This window comes from Danio rerio, chromosome 9 (assembly GCF_052040795.2).
Source record: "Danio rerio strain M-AB ecotype USA chromosome 9, GRCz13ab, whole genome shotgun sequence".
Classification (NCBI taxonomy): domain Eukaryota; kingdom Metazoa; phylum Chordata; class Actinopteri; order Cypriniformes; family Danionidae; genus Danio; species Danio rerio.
The window spans coordinates 47,895,137-47,920,000 of NC_141029.1; the positions used below are offsets into that span (position 1 = coordinate 47,895,137).

The 24,864-nt window shown below is 33.7% G+C and overlaps 1 protein-coding gene across 8 annotated transcripts in view; it reads right to left on the reverse strand.

The window, feature by feature from the left end:
- The window catches only part of hdac4 (histone deacetylase 4), a 399,635-nt gene that overhangs the window by 78,860 nt on the left and 295,911 nt on the right, over positions 1-24,864 (reverse strand). For all 8 annotated transcript variants that reach the window (XR_015498934.1, XR_015498933.1, XR_015498936.1 and 5 more), the window contains 4 exon segments: positions 16,009-16,215; positions 9,511-9,697; positions 8,516-8,649; positions 2,525-2,627 (listed from right to left, as the gene is read on the reverse strand). Coding sequence is in view for 4 of the 8 variants with exons in the window: in XM_087266974.1 (XP_087123100.1) it covers positions 2,525-2,627; positions 8,516-8,649; positions 9,511-9,697; positions 16,009-16,215 (631 nt within the window). In the remaining 4 variants the exon portion in view is untranslated.

Sequence of the window (24,864 nt, forward strand, 5' to 3'; positions counted from 1 at the left end):
TTAAGACAAAATTAGTTTTTTTAAAAGAAAACCCACGAGATCGACATGTTATTATTATTATTATTATTATTAATTATGTGTATATGTCTGTTTAAACACACACCCAAATCCCAGACTTTCGCTCCATATCAAATCATGTACAGAATCCATTCTTGGAAACAGCATCTACTTATCACTATGGAGCACGTCTGACAGTCGCATCGCTACATGAACTGTATTGAGGATTGTATAGAGGGCAACGGCCCCTGTAATGGAAAGCAAGGGAATCCTGCCATTTTTATATTTATTTCAAAGTGTTTTCATGCCTATAAACAAATGAAATCACAAAACAGATTCACATTTAAGGGTATTGGGAGTCCCCTGGCGCTTCGGCGTTATGGGTTGCGTATAGAGAGGATCGGCTCTTTAATGTTTATAGCCACTTTTCAGTGAAATATTGAAAATACGGGAGAAATACGGGAAAATACCTTTACGGGATGATAGCGGGATAGAATTGTAAAATACGGGAGAATCACGGGAAAAACGGGAGGGTTGACAGGAATGATCCTGGCAGATAGCCTTTACATTATTACAAACCATCTGAATGAATGTACAGTTGTGTATTGTGTTGTATTTTACATTATTATTATTGTTATTTTTGTCTTTCATTATTTTTTTAATTAATTATAGTCTTTTTTACTTATGTGTGCATAACATACCAGACCCCCTAGTTTTTCGCGATTTCGCAATCGCTGAATCCACTGTGAAATCAACAAAAAGTCGCAAATATTTGCGATCTTGCCAAATTCTTAATTAAATGCAAAATAATCAAAAAGTATGTAAATAATCTCATCAAGCATCCAATTCCAAACCAAATAATCAAATTAGATTTATTTCAGTTTGCAATTTATTATTTTACATGACTTATAGATGTTACACAGCGCACCTGATGTATTTGAGTGTCTCTCGAAAAATGATGTCTTACCTAAACATGTGTGAATATTTGCATGTGTACATGTATGTGTGTACATATGTGCATCTATGTGCATGTGTATATATGCATGTGTGTATGAATGTATGTATGTATGCATGTATGCATGGGTATATGTATGTGTGTACGTATGTGTATCTATGTGCATGTGTTTATATGCATGTGTGTATGTATGTATGTATGTATGTATGTATGTATGTATGTATGTATGTATGTGTATCTATGTGCATGTGTATATATGCAAGTGTGTATGCATGTATGCATGTATGTATGCATGCATCTATGTAAGTATGTATGTATGTAAGTATGTATGTATGTATGGGTGTGTGTATGTATGTATGTATGTATGCATGTATGTATGTATGTATGTATGTATGTATGTGTGTATGTATGTATGTATGGATGCAATGATGTGTGTATATATGTGTGTCTACAGGTATATGCATGTGTTTATATGCATGTGTGTATGTATGTAGGAATGAATGTATGTATTTATGTATGTATGTATGCATGCATGCATGTATGTATATATGTGTATTTATGTGCATGTGTATATATGCAAGTGTGTAAGAATGTATGTATGTATGTATGTATGCAATGCATGTATGTATGTATGTATGTATGTATGTATGTATGTATGTATGTGTGCATGTATGTATGTATGTATGTATGTATATGTGTATATATGCATGGGTGTATGTATGTGTATCTGCATGTATGTATGTATATATGTATGTATGTAAGTATGTACGTATGTATGCATATGTGTATATATGCATGGGTGTATGTGTGTATGTATGTGTATCTACGTGCATGTGTGTATGTATGTATATATGCATGTATGTATGTATGTATGTATGTATGTATGTGTATCTATGTGCATGTGTATATATGCAAGTGTATATGTATGTATGTGTGCACGTATATATCGATGTATGCATGCATGTCTGTATATGCATGTGTGTATGTATGCATGTGTGTGCATGTTTGTATGTATATGCATGCATGCATAATGCATGTGTGTGTACATGCTAGTATGCATATGCGTGTTTATGTATATTTGTGTGCATGTATGCATGCGTGCGTGTGCATGTGCGAGCAGGCATGTCCTTTAAGCATGTGTTTGATGGCTGCATGAGGGGGCCGGAGCTGAAGTCATGGAAAACTGCATGTGTGGTTGTTATTGGCAGAGAGGTGACGCTTTTGACGGACAGCTCAGGGGCAGATTCAGATCAAGGCCATGACTGATGAAAGCGGAGAGTGGGCCGAACGCTGGGGAGTTTAGGTCGGAGAGGGAATGATGACGGGCCAAAACAGGAAATGAAACAAACTGCAGCGTTTAGGAAACATGCTGTAAGGCGGATCTGGCTGCAGAAGCGTAAATAATGTGGATAATTGCACAAGTCCAGGCGTAGAGCTAATAACTGAGAGGGCCATCATCAGCCTCCAAATGTCGCAGAGAGAGATATATAACAAAGCGCTCATTCACAACCCTCATTCTGATTCAGGTGTGTGTGTGTGTGTGTGTGTGTGTGTGTGTGTGTGTTCTCTTACTGTCCAGTTTCTGTCTGAGAGGGTTGGTTCCATAAAGCAGCACATGGGCCTCAGAGTGGACTGTCTGGAGCTCTTCCAGAGTGGCTTTCCTGCCTCGAATACACTGCAAAAAAATAAACAAATAAAAATAATAATAAAACAGAATGACTTAAGAGCTAAGGAAGATGATACATTCATTTTGAAGTGGATAAATTGGAGATTCAGCTATCAAGTATCAACTGAAACATGTGTTGAAACTTCAAATTGAATATATCCAGCTAGATACTATAGTTCATCTTTTCATATTTCTTTTTGTAACATTTCTATTACATTTATTTGTAAGTATTTTATGCTGACCATGGGTAAATCTGTTTGAACCAAAACTTACTATGAATTAAACAAAACTGTTTTCTTTTAAAAGATGTTTAAAATGTAACTAACGCTTGTCATGAAAAGTGACATTTTCCAGCCACACACTTTCAGAATCCTTCAAACAAGATGATTTGATGCTTGATTATTTTTTTCATTCATTCATTCATTTTCTTGTCGGCTAAGTCTCTTTATTAATCCGGGGTCGCCACAGTGGAATGAACCACCAACTTATCCAGCAAGTTTTTACGCAGCGGATGCCCTTCCAGTCGCAACCTATCTCTGGGAACATCCACACACTCATTCACACACACACTCGTAAACTACGGACAATTTAGCTTACCCAATTCACCTGTGCCGCATGTCTTTGGACTGTGGGGGAAACCGGAGCACACGGAGGAAACCCATGCGAACGCAGGGAGAACATGCAAGCTCCACACAGAAACACCAACTGAGCCGAGGTTCGAACCAGCGACCCAGCAACCTTCTTGCTGTGAGGCGATAGCACTACCTACTGCACCACTGCCTCACCCTGATTATTTTTTTATTAAGAAATATGTTACAGATGGATCTAAAATATTAAGTTGTTTGTTCACAAATTTGAATAATTTTCTCAAAAATAGACAGACAGACAGACAGACAGGCAGACAGACTATTTTGAGAGATGTAAAGAAAAATAATTGTACGCATTTCCTGTTTTACATTTTTATAGCTTCCTAGAATCTAAAAATGAGCCAAATATTGATAATGTTATGATAGCTGTTGTAACATTAAGTTATGGTTGAATTGCCTTTTGTTACAGTTATGAAATGTTTATGGGCCAATGACAAAGAGATAATTGCACCAAAAACACTTTCATTCATTTTACAATTCTTTTTTTTTATTTATTAAAGTCTTTTTTATTTATTTGTGTATAACATACCAGGCCGCAATCGCTGAATCCTATGTAAAATCAGCAAAAAGTCGCAAATATTTGCAATCCTGCCAAATTCTTAATTAAACGCAAAATAATCACAAAGAATGTAAATAATCTTTTAATCAAAGTAATCAAAATAATACTTCGGATTAAAAAATTTCGTATTCAGAGCATCGGCAGCCATTAGCCTGTCTGAGCGGTCCAAAGAAAGTGACGGCTGACGTTCCACCACAAGATGGCGACAGCAAAATAAGTCCTTAGGTAAAAGCATTTTCTCAGTGTAAGTTTCAAACTACAGCTGAAAAAATCATTATAAATCAGGTCTAAGTCGATTTTTATATTTGTAGTGCTGCATTTATGCCAAAGAAACTGGCAGTGTTTGCTTTGCTTTGGCTTTTTTGGGGTTAATTGAGATATCCTTATTACAACAAAGAAATACTGGGACATTTCTGTAGAAATACATTAAATATACATATACATTACATATACATACTTTTTTATGTAAGTGTATTTCTTTGTTTTACTATTTTTATTTAAATATTTAAATATTTATATTTCAACATTTTGTTATTGTTTGTTAAAAAGCTACAATTTACATTTTAAATTTTTAAAAATACATTTTCAATTGGTTAACAATGTAAATTATACAGCATAAGCCAAGTCTGTCCAAAAACATTGATTTTTGAAGATAACAAATGTTTACAAAAATGTCTTTCTTAACCCTCTGGGGTCGAAGACCGTGTACCTGCGTTTTGACCAGTAGTGTTGTCAAACTGCTGAAATGAACTTAAATTACACTTTCAGTTTTGATCGTACACATAAGATCAATACATCAATCAAATCTGTTATGTGTCTACTTTTTGTTGTGTACACTCACAACAACAACAAACGTGTGTGCTTTTGCAAAATAAGGAAAACAAACAGTGTAGGCATTCTGTCTTTTCTCTCTCCGTGAACTGCTGAGAAGTGTATCAGTAAAATGCGCTGAAACTCCGTGAATACAAAACTCACACAGATGAGACATGTATTTCTAAAAAGCTTAAATTGTCTACTTTTAAACGCAGCTATGCAAGTTGAAAACAAACATTGCTTGATAAAGTAACATCATTTTGAAGCAAAAACACTAGACTACCAGATCCAGTTCTCAAAAGTCTTGTGCACAAATGTTCTCTGTGTGTTTCACGGCCTTGTTTCAGTGACTTCAAAATGTAAGATTTCACTAACCATGCATAAATGTTTCTTTCTCAAAAACACAAACACAGACAAGCATGCTGCTTAGGTATTATTGTAGCCCAAATTGTGCTGTTTACAGTGTTATCACACTTTAGCCATTAATATGTTTTTAAGATACTGAAAACAACACAAACGTCAGTGCATGTCAAAACTTCTCCAGAGCCCCAAAACACCCTCAGACCCCAGAGGGTTAAAATCAACTGATAAGCAGATCTGCATGTATTTAGCACTGTATGTATTGCCGAGATGTATTCAATGGTGATTTTTGTATTCAACGGTGATATTTGTTTTAAACTGAAATAAACTTCAACAGTGACACAAAAAAAACTGAGGTTAATCCGTTTTAATTTAACCAGATCTACACCAACATTCCACAACTCTCTTCTGTCTGTCTGATATGCTTGAATGCTATCTAAAATAGTAAGCTGCATAAACTCTCATCTATTTTCTTCAAGCTGCTGTGACACAATCTGCCTTGTAAAAAGCGTTATAGAAATAAAGATGAACTGAATTGAACGTTTTACTGTTTCATCAACCACACGATCAACAGAATTTCCTGCACACCATCTATCCTACATTTTTTTTCAGCTGTCCTACCAGAGCTGAAACAGACCCCCACATCCACCTCCCACTCCAAACCAGGCCCCACATGTCTGCAGAACAAAGCCGTGGGCCCTTGGAGGTGCCGGAGCTGCTGGATTTGCAATAATGTCATTTTTTGTTTAATAGCTCTGGCCTCCGAGGCACAAACCCATCAGAGAGGGAGGCGAATCGGTCCACCGGCCCACCTGTGGAAGCGTTTTGGGGAGGTTTTCAGTGGAGGTGACACCTGCAACAGGACGTACTACATCTCGGATTTAACAGCAGGGCCAGTTAAAGAGGGGCCCGCGGGGGTCCGGTGCAGGCTGGCGGCAGCTTAAAACAACCCTACACTCTTTAAGGGCCCCCCTGCTGTAGATTAGGGGGTATTAAGAGGCATGACTGCCTTTAATTGAGGCCCAATTCACTGTTTCCATCTCCCAGAACAATAAACATCCCCACCAAGGAGCGCATGCGGGCGAGAGCGGGTGGGTGGGTGCGCCATTGTCGTGCTTGTTTACTTGTTTGTTTGGAGGAAAACAGAGACTGCAGCTACGCGACTGACTCTAACAGGCCTGACGCAATGGAGCCAGCGTGGCAGGAGAGATTAGATCCAGCGAGGGCCATTAAGGCGGCAGTGATCAGCGCTCCAGATGATGACAGAGCTCAGGAATTGCCCTCAGCAGGTGGAGGACCAGATAAGCAGGCACAGCCGGGGATTCTGCGCCCATTTTGGGGAGGAAAAGGGGTTTTTTGAGTTTGCAAAATAAAACGGAGTGGAATCATCTTATTCATGTCTTGAAGCATGTGTAGTTTGCATAGAATGAAAATTTGCTGCAGACGCAGGTGACAACATATTTTTAGCGTGGTCTTTTTTAAAAAGAGGTGACTCATTGGTTAGCACTGTTGCCTCACAGCAAGAAGGTCGCTGGGTTGAGTTCTGGCTGGGTCAGTTGGCATTTCACTGTGGAGTTTGCGTGTTCTCCCTGTGTTGGCATGAGTTTCCTCCGGGTGCTTCGGTTTCCCCAACAGTCCAAAGACATGCACTATAGGTGAATTGAATAAACTAAATTGACTGTAGTGTATAGGTGTTTCCCAGTGGTTGGTTGCAGCTGGAAGGGCATCCGCTGTGTAAAACATATGCTGGATAAGTTGGCGGTTCATTCTGCTGTGGCGACCGCTGATGATTAAAGGGACTAACCCAAAGGAAATGAATTAATGAAAATGCAAATAAACCAAGCTTCCACTTTGGGAGTCAAAAGCAGACGTGGGGGATTCCAGTCACATGACCAGACTTCAGTCAGACTTAAGTCGCAAAATTTTGACTTTAGACTTGCTTGACAAACAAACAAAAAAGACTCGACTTGGACTTCAGTCAGTCTATTTGCGGCCTCAAGTTTCCACTGCAAAAATAGCTTTTCCTACTTAGAGTAGGAAAATCTAACAATTCTTAAATCAAGAAGCATTTTCAAGACAAGTAAAACACATAGGGTTCTATTTTAACGATCTAGACCCAAAGTCTAAAGCGCATGGCACACAAACATTGAGGGTATGTCTGAATCCACTTTTGCAATTTTAAGAACGGAAAAATACGCTGTGTGATGCGGCACATGGTCTAACAGGGTTGAGCTTATTTTCTTAATGAGTTCTGAGTGTGTTTTGAGAATAAACCAGTCAGAGTCTCCTCTCCCATTCCCTTTAAGAGTCAGTTGTGTCGCACTTTGGCGTATTTGCTATTAACATGGCGACTTAGTAAGAGAAAAAACTGAATGCTTCACTAGTGAGAATACAGTTAAACAGACCATCTGCAGCACAAGGATAATGAATGAGCCTCCTCCAATTGGCCCTTACTTTCACCTTCTTTCAATAATTTAACATTGAAAACCTGATCTCTTCAATTGACTCTAAAAGCTCAACTAAAAAGGTACAATTTTAATCGAGACTAAAAGTCATCCACAGTTGGGGACAATATTTATTTTACATTATATGTATAGTGTGTATTATAAAGCAAAACAATGCGTCTAAACAAGAAAATGAACACTATTACAATGAACATTATTATTAATTTTTAACAAATAAACAAAATGCGGTGCTTTTTTTTGTATGGAGTTTTGTGCAGACATAAAAATTATTGTTGTTCAAATTGATAGTGGCAACATTTCACAACTCTTAACAATAATAATTAACAATACTGCTTCTTTGACTGATCTCAGATCCTGCTGGAAAGATTTTAGTTTACCCAAAAATAAACATTCTATATTACTCTCCTTTGTGAGTTTCTTTCTACTCTTGAACAAAAAAAGAAGATATTTTGAAGTATGTTTAAAACCTGTAACCATTGAATTTAAACGCTCTTTTTTTCCTACTATGGAAGTCAATGGTTATAGGTTTTCAGCTTTCTTCAAAATATCTTCTTTTGGGTTAAACAGCATGAAGAAACTCATAAAAGTTTATAACCACTTGAGGGTGTGTAAATAGTGTTCATTATTGAGTGAATTGTCCCTTTATGTGGTGCTACCATTAAAAAAAAGGAAAGCAAAAAAAGTGGCAGAAAACACGAACTAAGAATTTCTAATATTTTTTTTTTTTACATTTTATTTAAATTTTTGTGAGCGGTCTTCAGACTTTTTTTGTCTCCTCTGTTCTAATGTAAAAGTTGTCTGCTTCTCTCCCAGCCTGATTTTCCCTCGAATGCACTCGAATCAATCTCACACCCCCTTTTTTCCTTGAGCAAAAGGCTTAGGTTTATTCATAAAGTTTCATCAACGGGGCGATGTGGCTGTGTTTGTGATGGCTCCACAGCGCCCTCTATAGACTGAAACGTTCTTAATCGCACTACAGTGCCCAGCTGTCATCAGTTTGGTGCAGAAAGATCAAATGGAGTCAGCATTAGAACATAAAACAGCGAGTATTACCTCACACTGTCCACGCAGGCCAGTTTCCTGCAGTCGTGACCAGATGCTCTGGATGCGTCCGGCGTGCTCCGGGTGGATGTTACTGTTTCCACACATGCACTGGTGTTTCTGCATCAGTGTGTCGTACACCAGACCTGTACAAAGACAAATACACACTTTTAAGTCAGCATGAAGTCAAAGTTTTTGTTTTTCTATCTATATGACTGTTTTTTTTTTGTCCATGGTCACATATGACAGCAATACAACTGAGCATTTAATCCAGAAACTCTGACAAAACTCATTTCTGTTTGCAGAGCTGCGTTTAAAAAAATCTAAATCAAAATACCATTTCTTAAGAAAAGGATACAGGTTTAGAACATTTATTCATTCCTTTACCTTCGGCTTAGTCCCTTAATTCATCAAGGGTCACCACAGCAGAATGAAACGCCAAGATATCCAGCATATGTTTTACACAGTGGATGCCCTTCCAGCTGCAACCCAGCACTGGGAAACACCCATACACTCTCACATTCTCACACACACACCTCACGGCCAATTTACCAGCGACCTTCTTGCAGTGAGATGACAGTGCCAACCACTGAGACACCATGCTGCCCAGGTTTGTAACATAGTGAACTAATAATTTAGTTTTCATTTTGGGGTGGACTGTCGCTTTAAACTGACAATAAAGTAAATGTATAACCTAGTATTCCTATATAGGTAAATATACCTGTTATATGCCTATAATTATACCTAATTTCATCCAAAATATATTTCAAACGAGGTCACCATGTGGACAGAACAAATAAATTTCTTTAAAAAAAAAAAAAATATATATATATATATATATATATATATATATATATATATATATAATTAAAATAAAAAACAAAAATGTAAAATAAATAAATAAATAAACTAAATAAATAAATAAATAAACTACCAATATGACTGGTTTTGTGGTTTAGGGTCACATATGAAAGCAGTGCAACAGAGCATCTTATCTAATGACTGACCGGTAGTAAAGCGTGGTTTGGCCGGAGGTTCCTGCACCACGATGGGAAATGTGGCAGAGGCCGGGGATGATTGTGCTCTGGAAAGAGGCCGATGGACTGGAAAAGACACGGACAGTCCGGCCGCCTCCATGGACGCCTGATAGTTCCTCAGCTGGTGAATTCTCTGCTGCTCCAATAGGAGAGCTTGCTGCTCAGAGAGAGAGAGAGAGAGAGAGAGAGAGAGAGAGAGAGACAGAGAGAGAAAGTCAAAAACAGACATTATTACCTTTCAGTAAATTTAAGTTTGGAGGAAGACTTGTGGAAATGAACAGCTAAATCTTTAAAACAATGTTTCCTTCTTAATAAAGAGGAACAGGTTTTTATCTATCATGCAGTTACATATATAACCAGCAGATGGCACTCAATGCATTGCAAAACACTAGAAAGGACAACACAGTAGTCAACATTCAAAGTGAATCAAAAATGTTTTTTCAGGATTGCCCTAGGACAAGAACGGATGCTGTTCAATAGTTTTTGGATAACTTTGATGAAAGCTACTGATCCACTTCTAATGTTGACTACTGTATTTATAGAAAATGCTTCACATTTCAACAAATCATGGACAAAAGCTTCACTTGTTATGCTTTTAGACTAGATTTAGACTATTTAAAACATAAGAAATTGTGGCTTTTAAGACAAATTTTAATGATTTTTTCAATCAATTTTGAACAATTTGAACTCATTTCTAATAACTTATTTCTTTTGTTTTTGCCATAGTGGCACTACATTATATTTAATTACTAATTTTGCAATATACTTAAAGGACTTCGGGTTTGTTCTGTACACCACAAAAAAATAATAATAATAAAAAAATAAATTCACTGTTGCTTGTTCAAACTACCTGTTTAAAATGAGCTGAAACAACACCACTCTTGTAATTTCTTTAGCCAATATATTTGTTTTATGTTTAGTCCACTTAAATTTGTAAACCATTAAGCTAACTTAAGCGTTTTGTGTAAGGACAACAATAAGGAGCTGTGATGGTCCAACTACCTTGTTAGGGGATTTGCAGTTCCAAGCATGCTTTTCTCTCTTTTGAAAGAGAGAGAAATTATGAAAATAAAAGTAATCTTAGGTGTTTAAAGTTAATAGAAAAACTTATTGGGAGTTTAACCTTCATTTTAGTTTAAAGATCTTTTTTTTTCAAGTAATGCTTTTAGTTTTGACATTGCCACCTTGCAGAAGCAAGTGTTGGCAGCTTTATTAGTAAAAAGGCAGCTTGTTGCTTTGCTCAGTGAGCAATAACTGTCCTAAAATTAGTTCTGAGATCAGTATCAATGGGTATATGAAACCCATGAAATATGCTTAAATGTCTCTTAGTTCATTTAGGATAACTTCAAAAAAGACTAAAAGACTTTGATATATGTTACATTAATAGGCATACAAGGTATTATCAGACCTTTGAGTTAGTTAAATACAAACACAAATGTATTTAAACTTTTATTTGATAAAATCATGTTGGACCAACTCAATTGCATTTAATTGTGTAAATAGTTGTTTTGTAGTTGGTGCTAAACAAATGTATTGGGTGGAAATCCTGCCCTCAATTAAATTCAGTTTATCCAATAAGTTATTTTTTTGAGTGCAGCCAATCAAAAAACAAGTTTCTTAAGGGGCTAATAATATTTACCTTTAACAATTTTATAGTTTTTACTTATTTATTAAAAACTGCTTTTATTCCAGTAAAACTTAAATAAATGAGACTTTCTCCAGAATAATATATATATATTTTGTTTGTTTGTTTGTTTGATATCACAATTACACTGGACAACCAAGTGTTTTAGCAGACTTTCTAATTCTCAACACCTGTCCACAGAAGGCTCAACAAAATTTAAATAAAATAGATACATACAGTTGAAGTCAAAATTATTAGCCCCCTCGAATTATTAGCCCCATTTATTTGTTCCCCCAAATTCTGTTTAATGGAGAGAAGATTTTTTTTCAACACATTTCTAAACATAATAGTTTTAATAACTCATCTCTAATAACAGATTTATATTATCTTTGCCATGATGACAGTAAATAATATTTTACTAGATATTTTTCAAGACTTTTTCTATACAGCTTAAAGAGACATTTAAAGCTTAACTAGGTTAACTAGGCAGGTTAGGGTAATCAGTATAACGATAGTTCGTCTGTAGATTATCGAGAAAAAATATATAGCTTAAAGGGGCTTAAAATGTTTTTTTTTTTTTTTTTTTTTAACTGCTTTTATTCTAGTGGAAATAAAACAAATAAGACTTTCTCCAGAAGAAAAAAATTATATCAGACATACTGTGAAATATTTCTTGCTCTGTTAAACATTAATTGGGAAATAATAAAAAAAAAATAATAATAATAATAAAAATCAAATGGGGGGAGGGGGTTATGAAATCATAATTCTGATTTCAACTGTATACACAACATTATAATTCTTTACATACAGTTACTAAAAAGCAAAAGCAAAGGCGGCATGATCAGACAAAATAATAGTCAACTATTTGTGCAAACACTGCTGTTTTGCTTTTAACCACTTTTTAAGAACACTAATAAAAATATGTTTACTACTTTCTAATTTTAGGCTAACAGATAAATCAATCCACAATTTGGTTCCCTTAACAGAGAAGACAGATTGACCAAAAGAGGTCTTACACTTTGGAACAAGACAGTTACCAATAGCCGTTGCCCGTGTGACTGTAAGAGGTTTGATGCCCACTGATTAGATCAGAAACCACCATTGGAAAATAATTATTTAAACATTTAAAAACCAATTTAAGATCATTTAATTTAACTAAACTATAAAGGTTATGTTTACATAAAACATCACAATGATGCTATCACATAGACTTTAAGTCCATAATTGTAATTGCTTGTTTATATATATCAAGTTAATAGGCTTCAATGTAGTTAAAGAAGCTTGTGACCACGATGCAATAAGTTAGGGAATATAATTTTGTGCATGTTTAATTTTGCAGTTTGATATGTTAAAAATCTTCTAAAAAAAATTAAAACAGTTTAGACTTGGCTGAACAGTCTTACATATATTTTTAACATGACTATCACATTTTAAATTAATGTCTAGAGTTATGCAGAGACACTTAAATTCATTCACTTTTTCAATAACTTTATTTTAATCAGCACCTAAAAGTGGCTTTTGGTGATGCAGTTAGTAGAAAGATTAAATAATTACATCTGGGTTAAATTATTTAAATTCATCAAGAAATATGCATTACATTTTTGGGTTTTGTAAGAATTTAAAATGTTTTTTTGATAGAAGTCTCCAATAATTACCAAGGCCATGCTCTGATGCATTTAATGCATATGTTGCTAAACCTCTGTTCAAAACAAATTGACACAACTTTCCCACATTAAACATTTTAATGTAAATTCCTATTTTAATATCTATTTTAAACAACAAGACATGATGTAATGGTGTCCTGGTATAGCTGGTCTAAAGCCTCAGGAAGGACGTTCACATAAACACAGCCTGTTAATTGGCAGAGAGCTGCAGTTTTGGACAGCACTTTATACAGCTGATGAATATTTCAGTTTGATTGCAGGAACATGCAGTGGGTTTCAAACCCCTGCTGCCCATTAAGAAGAAAAAGAGCTGGACTTAAATGATCTCGTCAAGCACAAGTGCCCACCTCCTGTTCACTTTAAAAAGCAGCGATTAAACGTTAAGCACACCGACTTTACAGGAGCTGCACAAACAAAATCACATTGAGCTTTCATGCTAATAAAAGACTGCATTTATTCACCTATTCTTTTAGGGCTCTGATGAAATTGGCATGTTAAGCCACGGTCACACTAGAGTTTGAGCATGAGAAATTATAAGTAATTATTAAGGCGGGATTAAACAAGATGATTAAACTATTAAAAAAGCAAGCAATTGCTCCATATTTTAAATTTCTGTTTAAAGAGGTCATTTTTTGATCTTCGATTGGTATCATGCAGTCACGTGGTGCGATTTCACAGGTCAGAGTTCACCAAGCTTGAACTTTGCAACACATTGAACTGTGAAACTTGTCGCAAGAGCTTGAGTTTCCGGTCAGCTGTGTTTCCATGCATTTGAATGGAAGTCTACAGGGTGAAAAGTCCAGTGTGACCACAGCTTCACTGTTTGCAGAGCTGCGTTTAGCTTTGATCCACAATAATATTAGTTATTTTGTATTGTATATTGTCAGCTTTAAAAAGAGCAAACCTGTCTCCTTTTATAGATAAAATTAGATAATATTTTTGATAAAAGTTAATAAACAGTTTTGAGCACATTGAGTTTTTTCTTTGTCTATTTAATAAAAGCCAAACGAGAATTTGAAACCTCTTAAATATACCTCCTTGTAGTTTTAGAAAGCCATACAAGTTTGAAATAACATGAAGTTAATGTCTATAAAATAATAACAGAAAATATTAAAAAGAAATCTTATTAAAAACATACAATTCTGCCTAATATAATAATTTACAAAAAAAAACATACAAAATGATAAAATATGGCTAATTTCAGCCAAAATATATTTCAAATGAAGTTACAATGTAAACAAGGCATGAAGTGAATGCCTATAAAATAAAATAAAATAAAATAAAGAAAAAAAAAACATAAATTATGGCTAAAATAGCATAAATTACAATTTTTTAAATTATATATATAAAAATATACAATATATTAAAATAATATAGCAAATTATAAACCACAATATATTTCAAAACGTATTTCAGAGTTTGAAGTTTAAATTTACATAAAGTTAATTACTATAATAGTCAAAATGTAAATAAAACCAAATAATAAAAAAGTACATTTTTTACTAATATATTTATATTATATTAATAATATATTACAAATAACTTATTATTTATATAAATTTTTATTGTTTATAATATAACATAATTTTATGCCATGTGCAATTATATTAAATATGTACAACTATAAACAACTGTTTTAATTATTGTCTGTTACAGTGGCACTAATGTGTGTGTGTGTGTATACAAACAGTACACACATAAAGTATACGTAAATCCACATAGACATACACAAAGGAGTGAAACAGTAACAGTGGTACTCCCCCTATGTGTGTATGTACTGCACTGCATATATGCATACATACATATAAGATGTAAGTATACACACACATTTTTAATTTTCTTTTTTTTATAATATATATATATATATATATATATATATATATATATATATATATATATATATATATATATATATATATATATATATATATATAGATTATATAAATATATAATATATACATATATAATATATATCAGATCAGAGATCTGCCTACCCTTTGTGCTTTGGTACTAAAACTCAACACAAGGACTGATCGTTCCACCAGATCTGTAACAAATGGATGTTTGCCAGTACCGGCTTTTAAAACCTGTTATGGACAGAGATCTTTCTTTTATGTTTTCACAAAAGCTTGGAAAGAGATCCCACAACATCTAAAAACAATACCAACACTGAGACTTTTTAAAAATCACATGCTTGTCATCTGATGGTCAACTATCACTGTAGCCACTGAGATAGTAGCCTGCTTTTCTTTATTTTATGTGTTTGGTGATTGTTTGTACAGTACTGTGTTGATGGATGAGATGTCTGTCTGTTTTTATGTTCTGCAGAGCAGGAACCTGCTGAAAAACAGCATTCATGCTGAGTCAGGCCCGATTATCTTTTAATCTTTTCCTGTTTAAAATGTATAAATAAATAAATAAATAAATATACATACATGGGCAATATCACACTTGTAGCAGTGCGATATGGCTGTATATCGGCACTGGTGGGAGGCGTGCGTTGGCACGAGGCCACAGGCCAAGTGCCTTAGTGCCCCAACCAGTGCCGATATACAGCCATATCACACTGCTACAAGTGTGATATTGCATTTACTGTATACAACAGTTTGACGGCATAATTGTGAATATAAAAACAAAATCAAACATGGAGAGTCTCAAAAACCCTTTTGTATGAGGAACTACTTTCTTCCGCGTTGGATTCAAATCATGAGCTGACAGTTAAACAGCTGAGCAAGCATCTTTTAAACTTTAGATCTGTATATGTCTGCTTTTTGCTGGCTGTATGTGGGTGGAGTAATACACAAAGGGTAAAGAGGCTGTATGGGTGCTGATATTACTTAAATATATCACGGCTATCAGCCAATCAGATTCGAGAACCAGACAGAACTGTTGTATAAATACATATACATACACCATTGGTTTAAAGATTAAGGCATTCATAAAATTGCATAATAAATCTAAACATATATTATGCATGTCTCTACCTCTGTTACCTCTGTGTTAGAACCAATGGTTTTGGTTAGAGTGACACATTGCAGTTGATTACAATAGCCTGTTGCTGCCCCCTTCTAGTGTTCACTGGTTTAGTCGGTTTTCAATTAGTCCCATTGAGAGAAACACACTTCACTGGTTATTTGACTGGTGTGTGCTTGTGTGTGTGTAATGCAAATAGAGTTTCACCTGTCTGAAGAGCAGCTCCTCCTCCGCTTGTCTCTCTCTCTGCTGAAAGTCTTCGTCCTGCTCATCTGGAGGCTCTTGTTTAATGGTGACCCCGTGAGGAAGAGGGTCTGCGGGGTCTCCCAGCCCCTGGTGCTCCCTCAGCTCCTCTTCTGTCTCCTCCGGGTGGCTCTCGTGCTGTCGGTTCGGCTCGCTCGGTTTCACCATCATCTGACAGAGAAACACATGACAAACTCACCATCAGTTTATTTCAACAAGTTTATTTCTGTAGTAGAACATGTATCATTTCAGTGGAGTGTTTGTACCATGGTTTACATGGTACAACGAAATTCAACAAAGTTAACATTATCATTATGCTGTTTTATTACAACCATGCAAAATGTGTGGGTGGTATTTTTCTTTCTGGAAGGAAGCTTAATGAAGTTTCACAAACTAATTTCGAGAGGAGCATGTGATATGATTGACTGTAGCTGGCCACTCATCTACACTCATTAGCTAGCCAATCAGATTCATCCAAACTCACTATAAGTAACCTAGCTAAGATCTACTCCCTTATCTTCGTTTTCCCGAAGAAACCCCCCCATCCACCCCTTCTCCTCCTTTCCTCTTTTGCCGAGGGGAGCTCTCGAGAACCACCTGATCTCGTACTCCCCTCACATGCTCTATGGACCTGGCGGGAGCCCTGGGCTCAACTATCTCCGAGCTCAGGGTTCTCTCCCAGGACAGCATGCCAAACCAGCTAACTTGCTAACAAGTTGTTAAACAGTATCTAAGTGTGAACTCTCGAAATACTTTCATTTAATCATAGATTATGCAAACATTTATTCATTTGTTTCTATTACATTCTGTTCATTTCAATTATTTTATTCCTCGACCATTCTATTCGACTGCATTTCGTTGCATTGTACTTGTACAAATGTAATGACAATAAAGTTGAATCTAATCTAATCTAATCATGTACTCATAACAGAGATGCTTAAACAAGGGCCCACAGGCCAAAGTTGGCCCATGGTAACCTTTGATTTGACTTGTCATCCCATCTGAGAAGAGAGAGACAATGATGGGGAAGGTTTAGAGATTGTCATTTCAAATGTAATGTAACATTTTATTTGTTTGTTTCATTGTTAAGCCACAAAAAAAGCTAACTGAAATTAAAAGTTTCAATTTAAATGCTGTAGTTTAGTTTATAATGTACATACGATCACCTGACTGATAGAGGACAATGCAGAGACTTTGGTGAGGGAATCAAGACAATGCAGCTTCTGCTTGACTAGTGTCTTCAGCATTGAACTCCACTGTGTCATAAGTGGGATATGTTTTTATTGCATTAGGTTATAATTAAAAAAAGTTATACTGAATTAGTTAAAATTATTCAAAGAGATGTTATATATTATTTGGAAATAGAGTCAAATAAATTAGGAAATTAGACATGACAACTTTAATGTAAAATAATTTGGTATGTTTATCTTTGGCCCACGGCTCTCAATGTTATTTGGTTTTTGGGCCTTTATACAAAACAGTTTGGTCACCCCTGGTCTATAATACATTTAAAACATTATATGAATGAATTTTATTATTTAAAATATTATATTTAAGACTAATATTTATATATTTATTTGTATTGACATTTTGTTTGCAATGCTGTTGATTCGATTTAGAATAACTTTTTATGTTATATGTTATAGAATTCTATGTTATAGAATTACTATTTATGACAATGCATTATTTACTGAGTCATCAGAATAAACAATAACCAGTTTTGTTAATAGCTTTTGTGACACTACTTTATTTAACCAAACCATCAATGTGAAATATAATTTCTATTATTCACTGTAATAATAAATAAATACAAATAAGATATAACCAACATTATATAACTACATCCTCCTTTAAATACATAATTCATTCATTCATTCATTTTCTTTTCGGCTTAGTCCATTTACTCATCGGGGCTCGGTGCAGCAGAATGAACCGCCAACTTATCCAGCTAATGTTTTTACGCAGCAGATGCCCTTTCAGCTGCAACCTAACACTGGGAAAATACTTCAAATATTGTATTAAAATAATAAAAAATAATATATTAAATATAATAGTTCTAAACAATCTGATGTTTTGACATTTTTGTGCAATATCACTGATTTAATTTAGAACAACAATGTTATACTGTATATAACAATATATTATAAACTCTTTTATTAAATTAAACAATACTAGTTTTTGTTAATAGCTTTAGTGACGCCAACCACTTTATTTAAAAGCATAAGCCAAACCATCAACGTGAAATATAATTTCTCTAATTTACTTTAATAATAAATAATCAAAAAATAAAATATAACCAACATTATACAACTACATCCTCCTTTACATACTATATATAAAATATGATATAAAATTATTTTGAATAAAAATCCAAAATCAAACAAAAAGTGCTCAGTAATCTATTTCCTAGTGTTGGGTTGTGACTGGAAGGGCATCCGATGTGTAAAACATATGCTGGATAAGTTGGCGGTTCATTCCGCTGTGACAACCCCAGAATAATACAGTGACTAATCCGAAAAGAGAATAAATGAATGAATGAATGAATGAATAAAATAATATAATAACTTTAAACTCAAGCCAAACCATCAACATGGAATATTATTGCTCTTAATAAATAAATAAAAAAAAATAAATAAATAAATACATTATAAACAATAAACAAACAAACAATAAACAAACAACAAACCAATAAATAAATAAAATAAAAATAAACTATAAACAATAAACAAACAAACAATAAACAAACAAACAAAAAATAAACAAACAAATAAAAATAAATAAACAAATAAAAATAAATAAATAATAAACAATTAAAGAAAAAATTAATAAACAAATAATAATAAATAAATAATAAACAAACAAACAACAAATAAATAAATAAGCACATAAAAATAAATAAATACATACATAAATAAATGACAAACAATAAACAAGCAAACAATAGACAAACAAACAACAAATAAATAAACTAATAAAAATAAATAAATAATAAACAAACAAAAAATAAACAAACAAATAAAAATAATAATAAATAAACAATAAACAAACAAACAATAAACAAACAAACAACTAATACATAAATAAAAAATAAATTAATTAATCAATTAATTCATTGATTAATTAATTTAATTAAAGTAATAGCTTCATTTGCCTGAGACACACGTTTGAGATCTTGTTTTTAATGAAGAACAGAAAACTGAGGGTGCTGAGGGTCTCTGGGTATGTGTTTGGGAACCACCAACATTTATGTACTATTCAAAACTCCTTTTTAATTGCATACATCTCTTTAAACTTTGATAGATGAAACTCTGTAGACTCTGTGGCAACTAACAGCACTGTAATACTTTACACAAGAATACACTTTACAATATGATTCAAAAACACTACAAAATTTAAAGTAAACTACTATGTTTTTTCCCCCATGTGGGTTATGTTTGTACATGTACACCACAGTAATCCTGGATCTGTAAAACTGCATCTCTTTTACATTAACACAATAGCAGCACAACTCAAACAGGCTCTGCTCCCTCGGGTGAAAATTATTTACAATCCAGATTCTGTGACGTCTTTGTTCCCAGAAGAAAACTACAGTCGTGGTGTTTGAGGGAGTTCCAAAACACAGTGTACAGACATACCCAACAACTGTCTCTGGAGTGACTCTGTGCTTTGCAACTTTGCATCTTTTTTTAAGCTCAAACTGAATAAAATGCGCACGAAAGAAAGCTTTAAGTATAACAGGCATAACACAGGACCTCTTTAAATAATATTCCTGGAACAACAGGAACAAAGGAAACTGTCCTTTCGGCTTAAGTTCTCGCTGTGACAGCTGTCTAACCCTATCACTGTGGCAATGAAATCTCTAGCCCCTCCCCACGCACGCACGCACACACACACATACTGGAGTCTGTTATAAACACAGCCCCCTGGCACTGTGCCGAGGGAACATAATTGACGTCAGAGCGCTCAGCAATTGCCTCATCCCTGCTCATTCCAAACAAGCTTTTCTTTTCTCTCTTTTTTTTCATATTCTGCTCTTTGTTTTTCTCCACGTACTCGCCATCTCTCAATCTCTCCCTGCAGCTTAGCGAACATACCGCACGCATGTTTATACCAGGTGAATTACACTTGACATTTTTTCCACCTATCTTTAATGAACATTTTGAAGATGTGCATAAATGCTTGATGTAACCAAATTTGCCGTTGAGTTACTGTAAATTTTATGGTAAATTGCAGTGATTCATTTACGTTGTGCTTGTAAAGTTACAGTCTGACTGGCAACCAAAATAACCAGAAAGTTACTGTAAATTTTAGCAGGTAAAAGGAAATGTGCACACTGTAAAAAATAAAAATAAATAAAAAAACTACAGTAAACTGCTGGCAATTTTGGTTGACAGTAAGACATTACAAGTACATTTACAAACAAACTCTAAATAAATATCTACAATTGTGCTGTACTTTTTACATTACCATTGTAATTATTAATTTTGTGCCAGTATGTTACTGTAAATGTTACAGTTAATTGTAATTATTAATTTAAAGTGTGCTTGTAAATTAATAAATCAAAACCAAAATTGCAGGTTATTGTAAATGTTACAGTAAATTTTAATTGTTACTTTAAATTGTGCTTGTACATTTACAGTCTTACTGGCAACCAAAAAATGCCATTAAGTTCCTGTACATTTTACAGTAAACTGCAATTGTTAATTTGCATTGTGCCTGTAAATTTACAATTACACTGGCAACTAAAATTGCAATTAAATTACTGTACATTTTACAGTAAACTGTAATTATTAATTTACATTGTGCTTGTAAACGTACAGTCTTACTGGCAAACAACATTTCCAGTAAGTTACTGTAAATTTTAGAGTAAATTGTAAAAATTTATTTACATTGAACTTGTAAATTGAGAGTTACTGGCAAATCAAATAGCCAGTAATTTACAGTAAAATTTACAGTATGCTAATTTACAGTGTGCTTGTTATTAAAAGTGAAATTGCGAGTACATTACTGTAAATTGTACCGTACATTTTACTTATTAATTTACATTATGCTTGTAAATTAATAAACCAAAATCGCCAATAAGTTATTGTAAATTTTACAGTAAATTGTAATTATTAATTTACATTGTGCTCATGAATTAATAAACCAAAATCGCCAGTAAGTTACTCTAAATTTTACAGTATATTTAATTGTTCATTTACATTGTGCTTGTAAAGTTAAAGTCTGATTGACAACCAAAGTCGCCAGTAAGTTACTGTAAATTTTACAGTGAATTGTAATTATTTAATTACATTGTGCTCATAAATTAATAAACCAAAATTGGCAATAAGTTATTGTAAATTTTAGATTAAATTTTAATTGTTAATTTACATTGTGCTCGCAAATTAACTAAAATCGCTGTAAAAAGTTACTGTAAATTTTAACAGTACATTTAATTGTTAAGTTACATTGTGCTTGTAAATTTACAGTCTCCCTGGCAACAAAAATTGCCAGCAAGTTGCAGTAAATTTTAGAATAAATTGTAATTATTCACTTTCATTGTGATTGTAAATTTAGCCTTGCTGTTAATTTGGGTTGCCAGTAAGAATGTAAATAAATTGTAATTATTAATTTAAATAGTACTTGTGAGTTACTGTATATTATACGCTATATAACAATGAAAACACATTTACATGAAAATGTGTCATCCTTTACCCAGCCTCATGTTGTTCCATTGGTAAACAAAGGTGCAAAGATGGTCCAAGGGGCAGCTCTGATATTGACATTTGCTGATTAATTTATATAAACACTTCCAAACCTGCTCTAAAAAAATAATAATCATATTAAATATTATTGGTACTTGAGACCTGTAACCATTGACAGTATTTGTTTTTCCTACTATGGAAGTCAATGGTTACAGTGTTTTCTGTCAGCGTCAGTGTCTCAGAACACAAAATATGGCAGGTGTGGCTTGGATCATGAGTATTAAATAAGTCATTTAAATCTGCCAAGAGCTCCACAAAGTTAGTCCTAAATTCTACATTATGAGCAGAAAAGAAATTAAAATGGTAATCCACGACAGTCTTGACCAATGTAGTGTTGAATTACACCCTTAAATGTATGAAAAAAGTAAATAATAATAATAATAATAATAATAATGATGACAATAATAATAATAATAATAATAATAATAATAATACAATAAATAAAAATAATAATAATAATAATAATAATAATAGTAATAATAAAAATAATAATACAATAAATAATAATAATAATAATAATAATAATAATTATAATAATAACAATAATAATAATAATAATAATAATACAATAATAATAATAATAGTAATAATAATAATACAATAAATAATAATAATAATAATATTCATAATAACAATAATAACAATAATAATAATAATAATAATAATACTATAAATAATAATAATAATAATAATAATAATGATAATAATAATCATCATCATCATCATCATCATTATCATAATAAAGTATTTTTGCATTTGTATTGCTTTGATGGCACGAAAGCCCCTTTTCCTTCTTGAACCAATATGTATCCCTCTTAATCATACCGCATATATCCCAAAACAAAGTCCACAGATGTCATGCACTTGACCTATTTTCAGAAAGCCTCATGCGCAGATTCACAACATCTGCTTTTTTTTTTTTTTTTTTTGCATCTCCCAGCAAACTCTTAAAACATAACCAAGTCTTATCTAAAACTGTATAAACGCTCGAGAAGCATTCAATTCCTCTGGCATCTGCTGAGTTTGTCCCTGAAGGTGATCCACACCCAGTGATCTCACTTGGACATGTTTGTGTGCCGGGACAGATTAAGCCCATAACTAATCTATAATGCACATTTGTAATGCGGGTGGAGGAAGAGCAACAATCCCAAAAAACACAGCAGGATAATGAATGAGCCATCACTCAATCAAACCGTTCGGTCATGGGACACTGCAAGCATTTTCACTTTTTTAATGAAAGTTTATGAAAGTTCATCCTGGAGCAAAAACGTTGGAAATGCAAGGTTATGTATTCAAATAATTGTATGAATTAAAGGGATAGTTCACCAAAGAAAAATATTTAATATAACCTACATCATTTATTCTCCCTTATGGAGTTTAAAACCTTTATGAGTTTCTATCTTCTGTTAAACACAAAAGAAGATATTTTGAAGAATGTCCACTCCCATGGTAGAGTAAAAATAAATTACTATGGAAGTGAATGGATTCCAGCAATATTGCAACACTGCAACATTTTCCTCATAGAGATCATAAAACAAATCAAGCAGCTCTGCGAGGACTTCTGAAGTTCATCTTAGAGCAAAAAGTTGGAAATGATGATTAAAAATGCAAGATTACGGTTAGTTTATGAATTAAAGGGATATTCACGCATAAAAAATTAATTTATTAGTAATCACTCATTCTCCCTCATGTGTTTTTAAACATTTATGAGTTTCTTTCTTCTGTTGAACACAAAAGACAATATTTTGAAGAATGCTCATCGCTGTTGATTCCTATGATAGAAGAAACAAATTACTATAGAAGTAATGGATCACAGAAACCAGCAACACTGCAAGCATGTTTTTTGAAAGTTTATGGAATAAATCAAGCAGCTCTGAGATGACTTCTGAAGTTCAAATCCAGTTGGAAATATTGATTATAAACGCAAGTTTATGTATTTGCAAATTGTTTCTAAATTAAAGGGATAGTTCACCTGAAAAAGATTTATATATTATAAATAACCAAAAACATTTATTCTCCCTCATGTGGTTTTTAACCTTTATGAGCTCCTTTCTTCTGTTGAACACAAAAGTGTATATTTTGAAGAATGCTGGTCGCTGTTGACTCCCATGGTAGGGAAAATAATTACTATGGAACAACTAATAATAACTTGACTTCTAGTTGATCATTTTGTATCAGCAGTGGCTTATATGAAAGACAAAGGTCTCTAGATTACAGATATTTACCCAAATAAAATATGGTCATACCTTGATTTCTAAAAATTTAATTAGGAAAGTAAGGTCTGACTTTGCTTAGACAAAAGTATTTTCATTTATAACAGAAATAATGTACAATATAGAATATAAAGTCATGGTGCAGTGAACAAAAATGTATATTGTGTGTGACTCCCATGAGCTTGGAGGACTGCATCCATACATTTCTGCAATGACTCAAATAACTTATTAATAAAGTCATCTGGAATGATAAAGAAAGCGTTCTTGCAGGACTCCCAGAGTTCATCAAGATTCTTTGGATTCATCTTCAATGCCTCCTCCTTCATCTTACCCTTGACATGCTCAATAATGTTCATTCTGGTGATTGGGCTGGCCAATGCTGGAGTTCCTTGACCTTCTTTGTTTTCAGGAACTTTGATGTGGAGACTGAAATATAAGAAGAAGTGCAATCCTGCTGAAGAATTTGTCCTCTCCTGTGGTTTGTAATGTAATGGGCAGCATACATGTCTTGATACCTCAGGCTGTTGATGTTGCTATCCACTCTGCAGATCTCTTGTATGCCCCCATACTGAATGTAAAGCCCAAACCATGCTTTTTCCTTCACCAAACTTGACTGATTTCTATGGAAATCTTGGGTTCATGGAGGTTCCAGTAGGTCTTCTGCAGTATTTCTGATGACTGGAATGCAGTTCAACAGATGATTCATCAGAAAAATCCACCTTCTGCCACTTTTCCAAATGATCAACTAGAAATCAAGTTATTATTTGTTGCACTTACAACTGGGATTGACAACAACACTTTTCTCAGGTAGAGTAGTTTTTTTAGACAAATTTTAGACAAATGATTAGACTTTATTTTTTTTA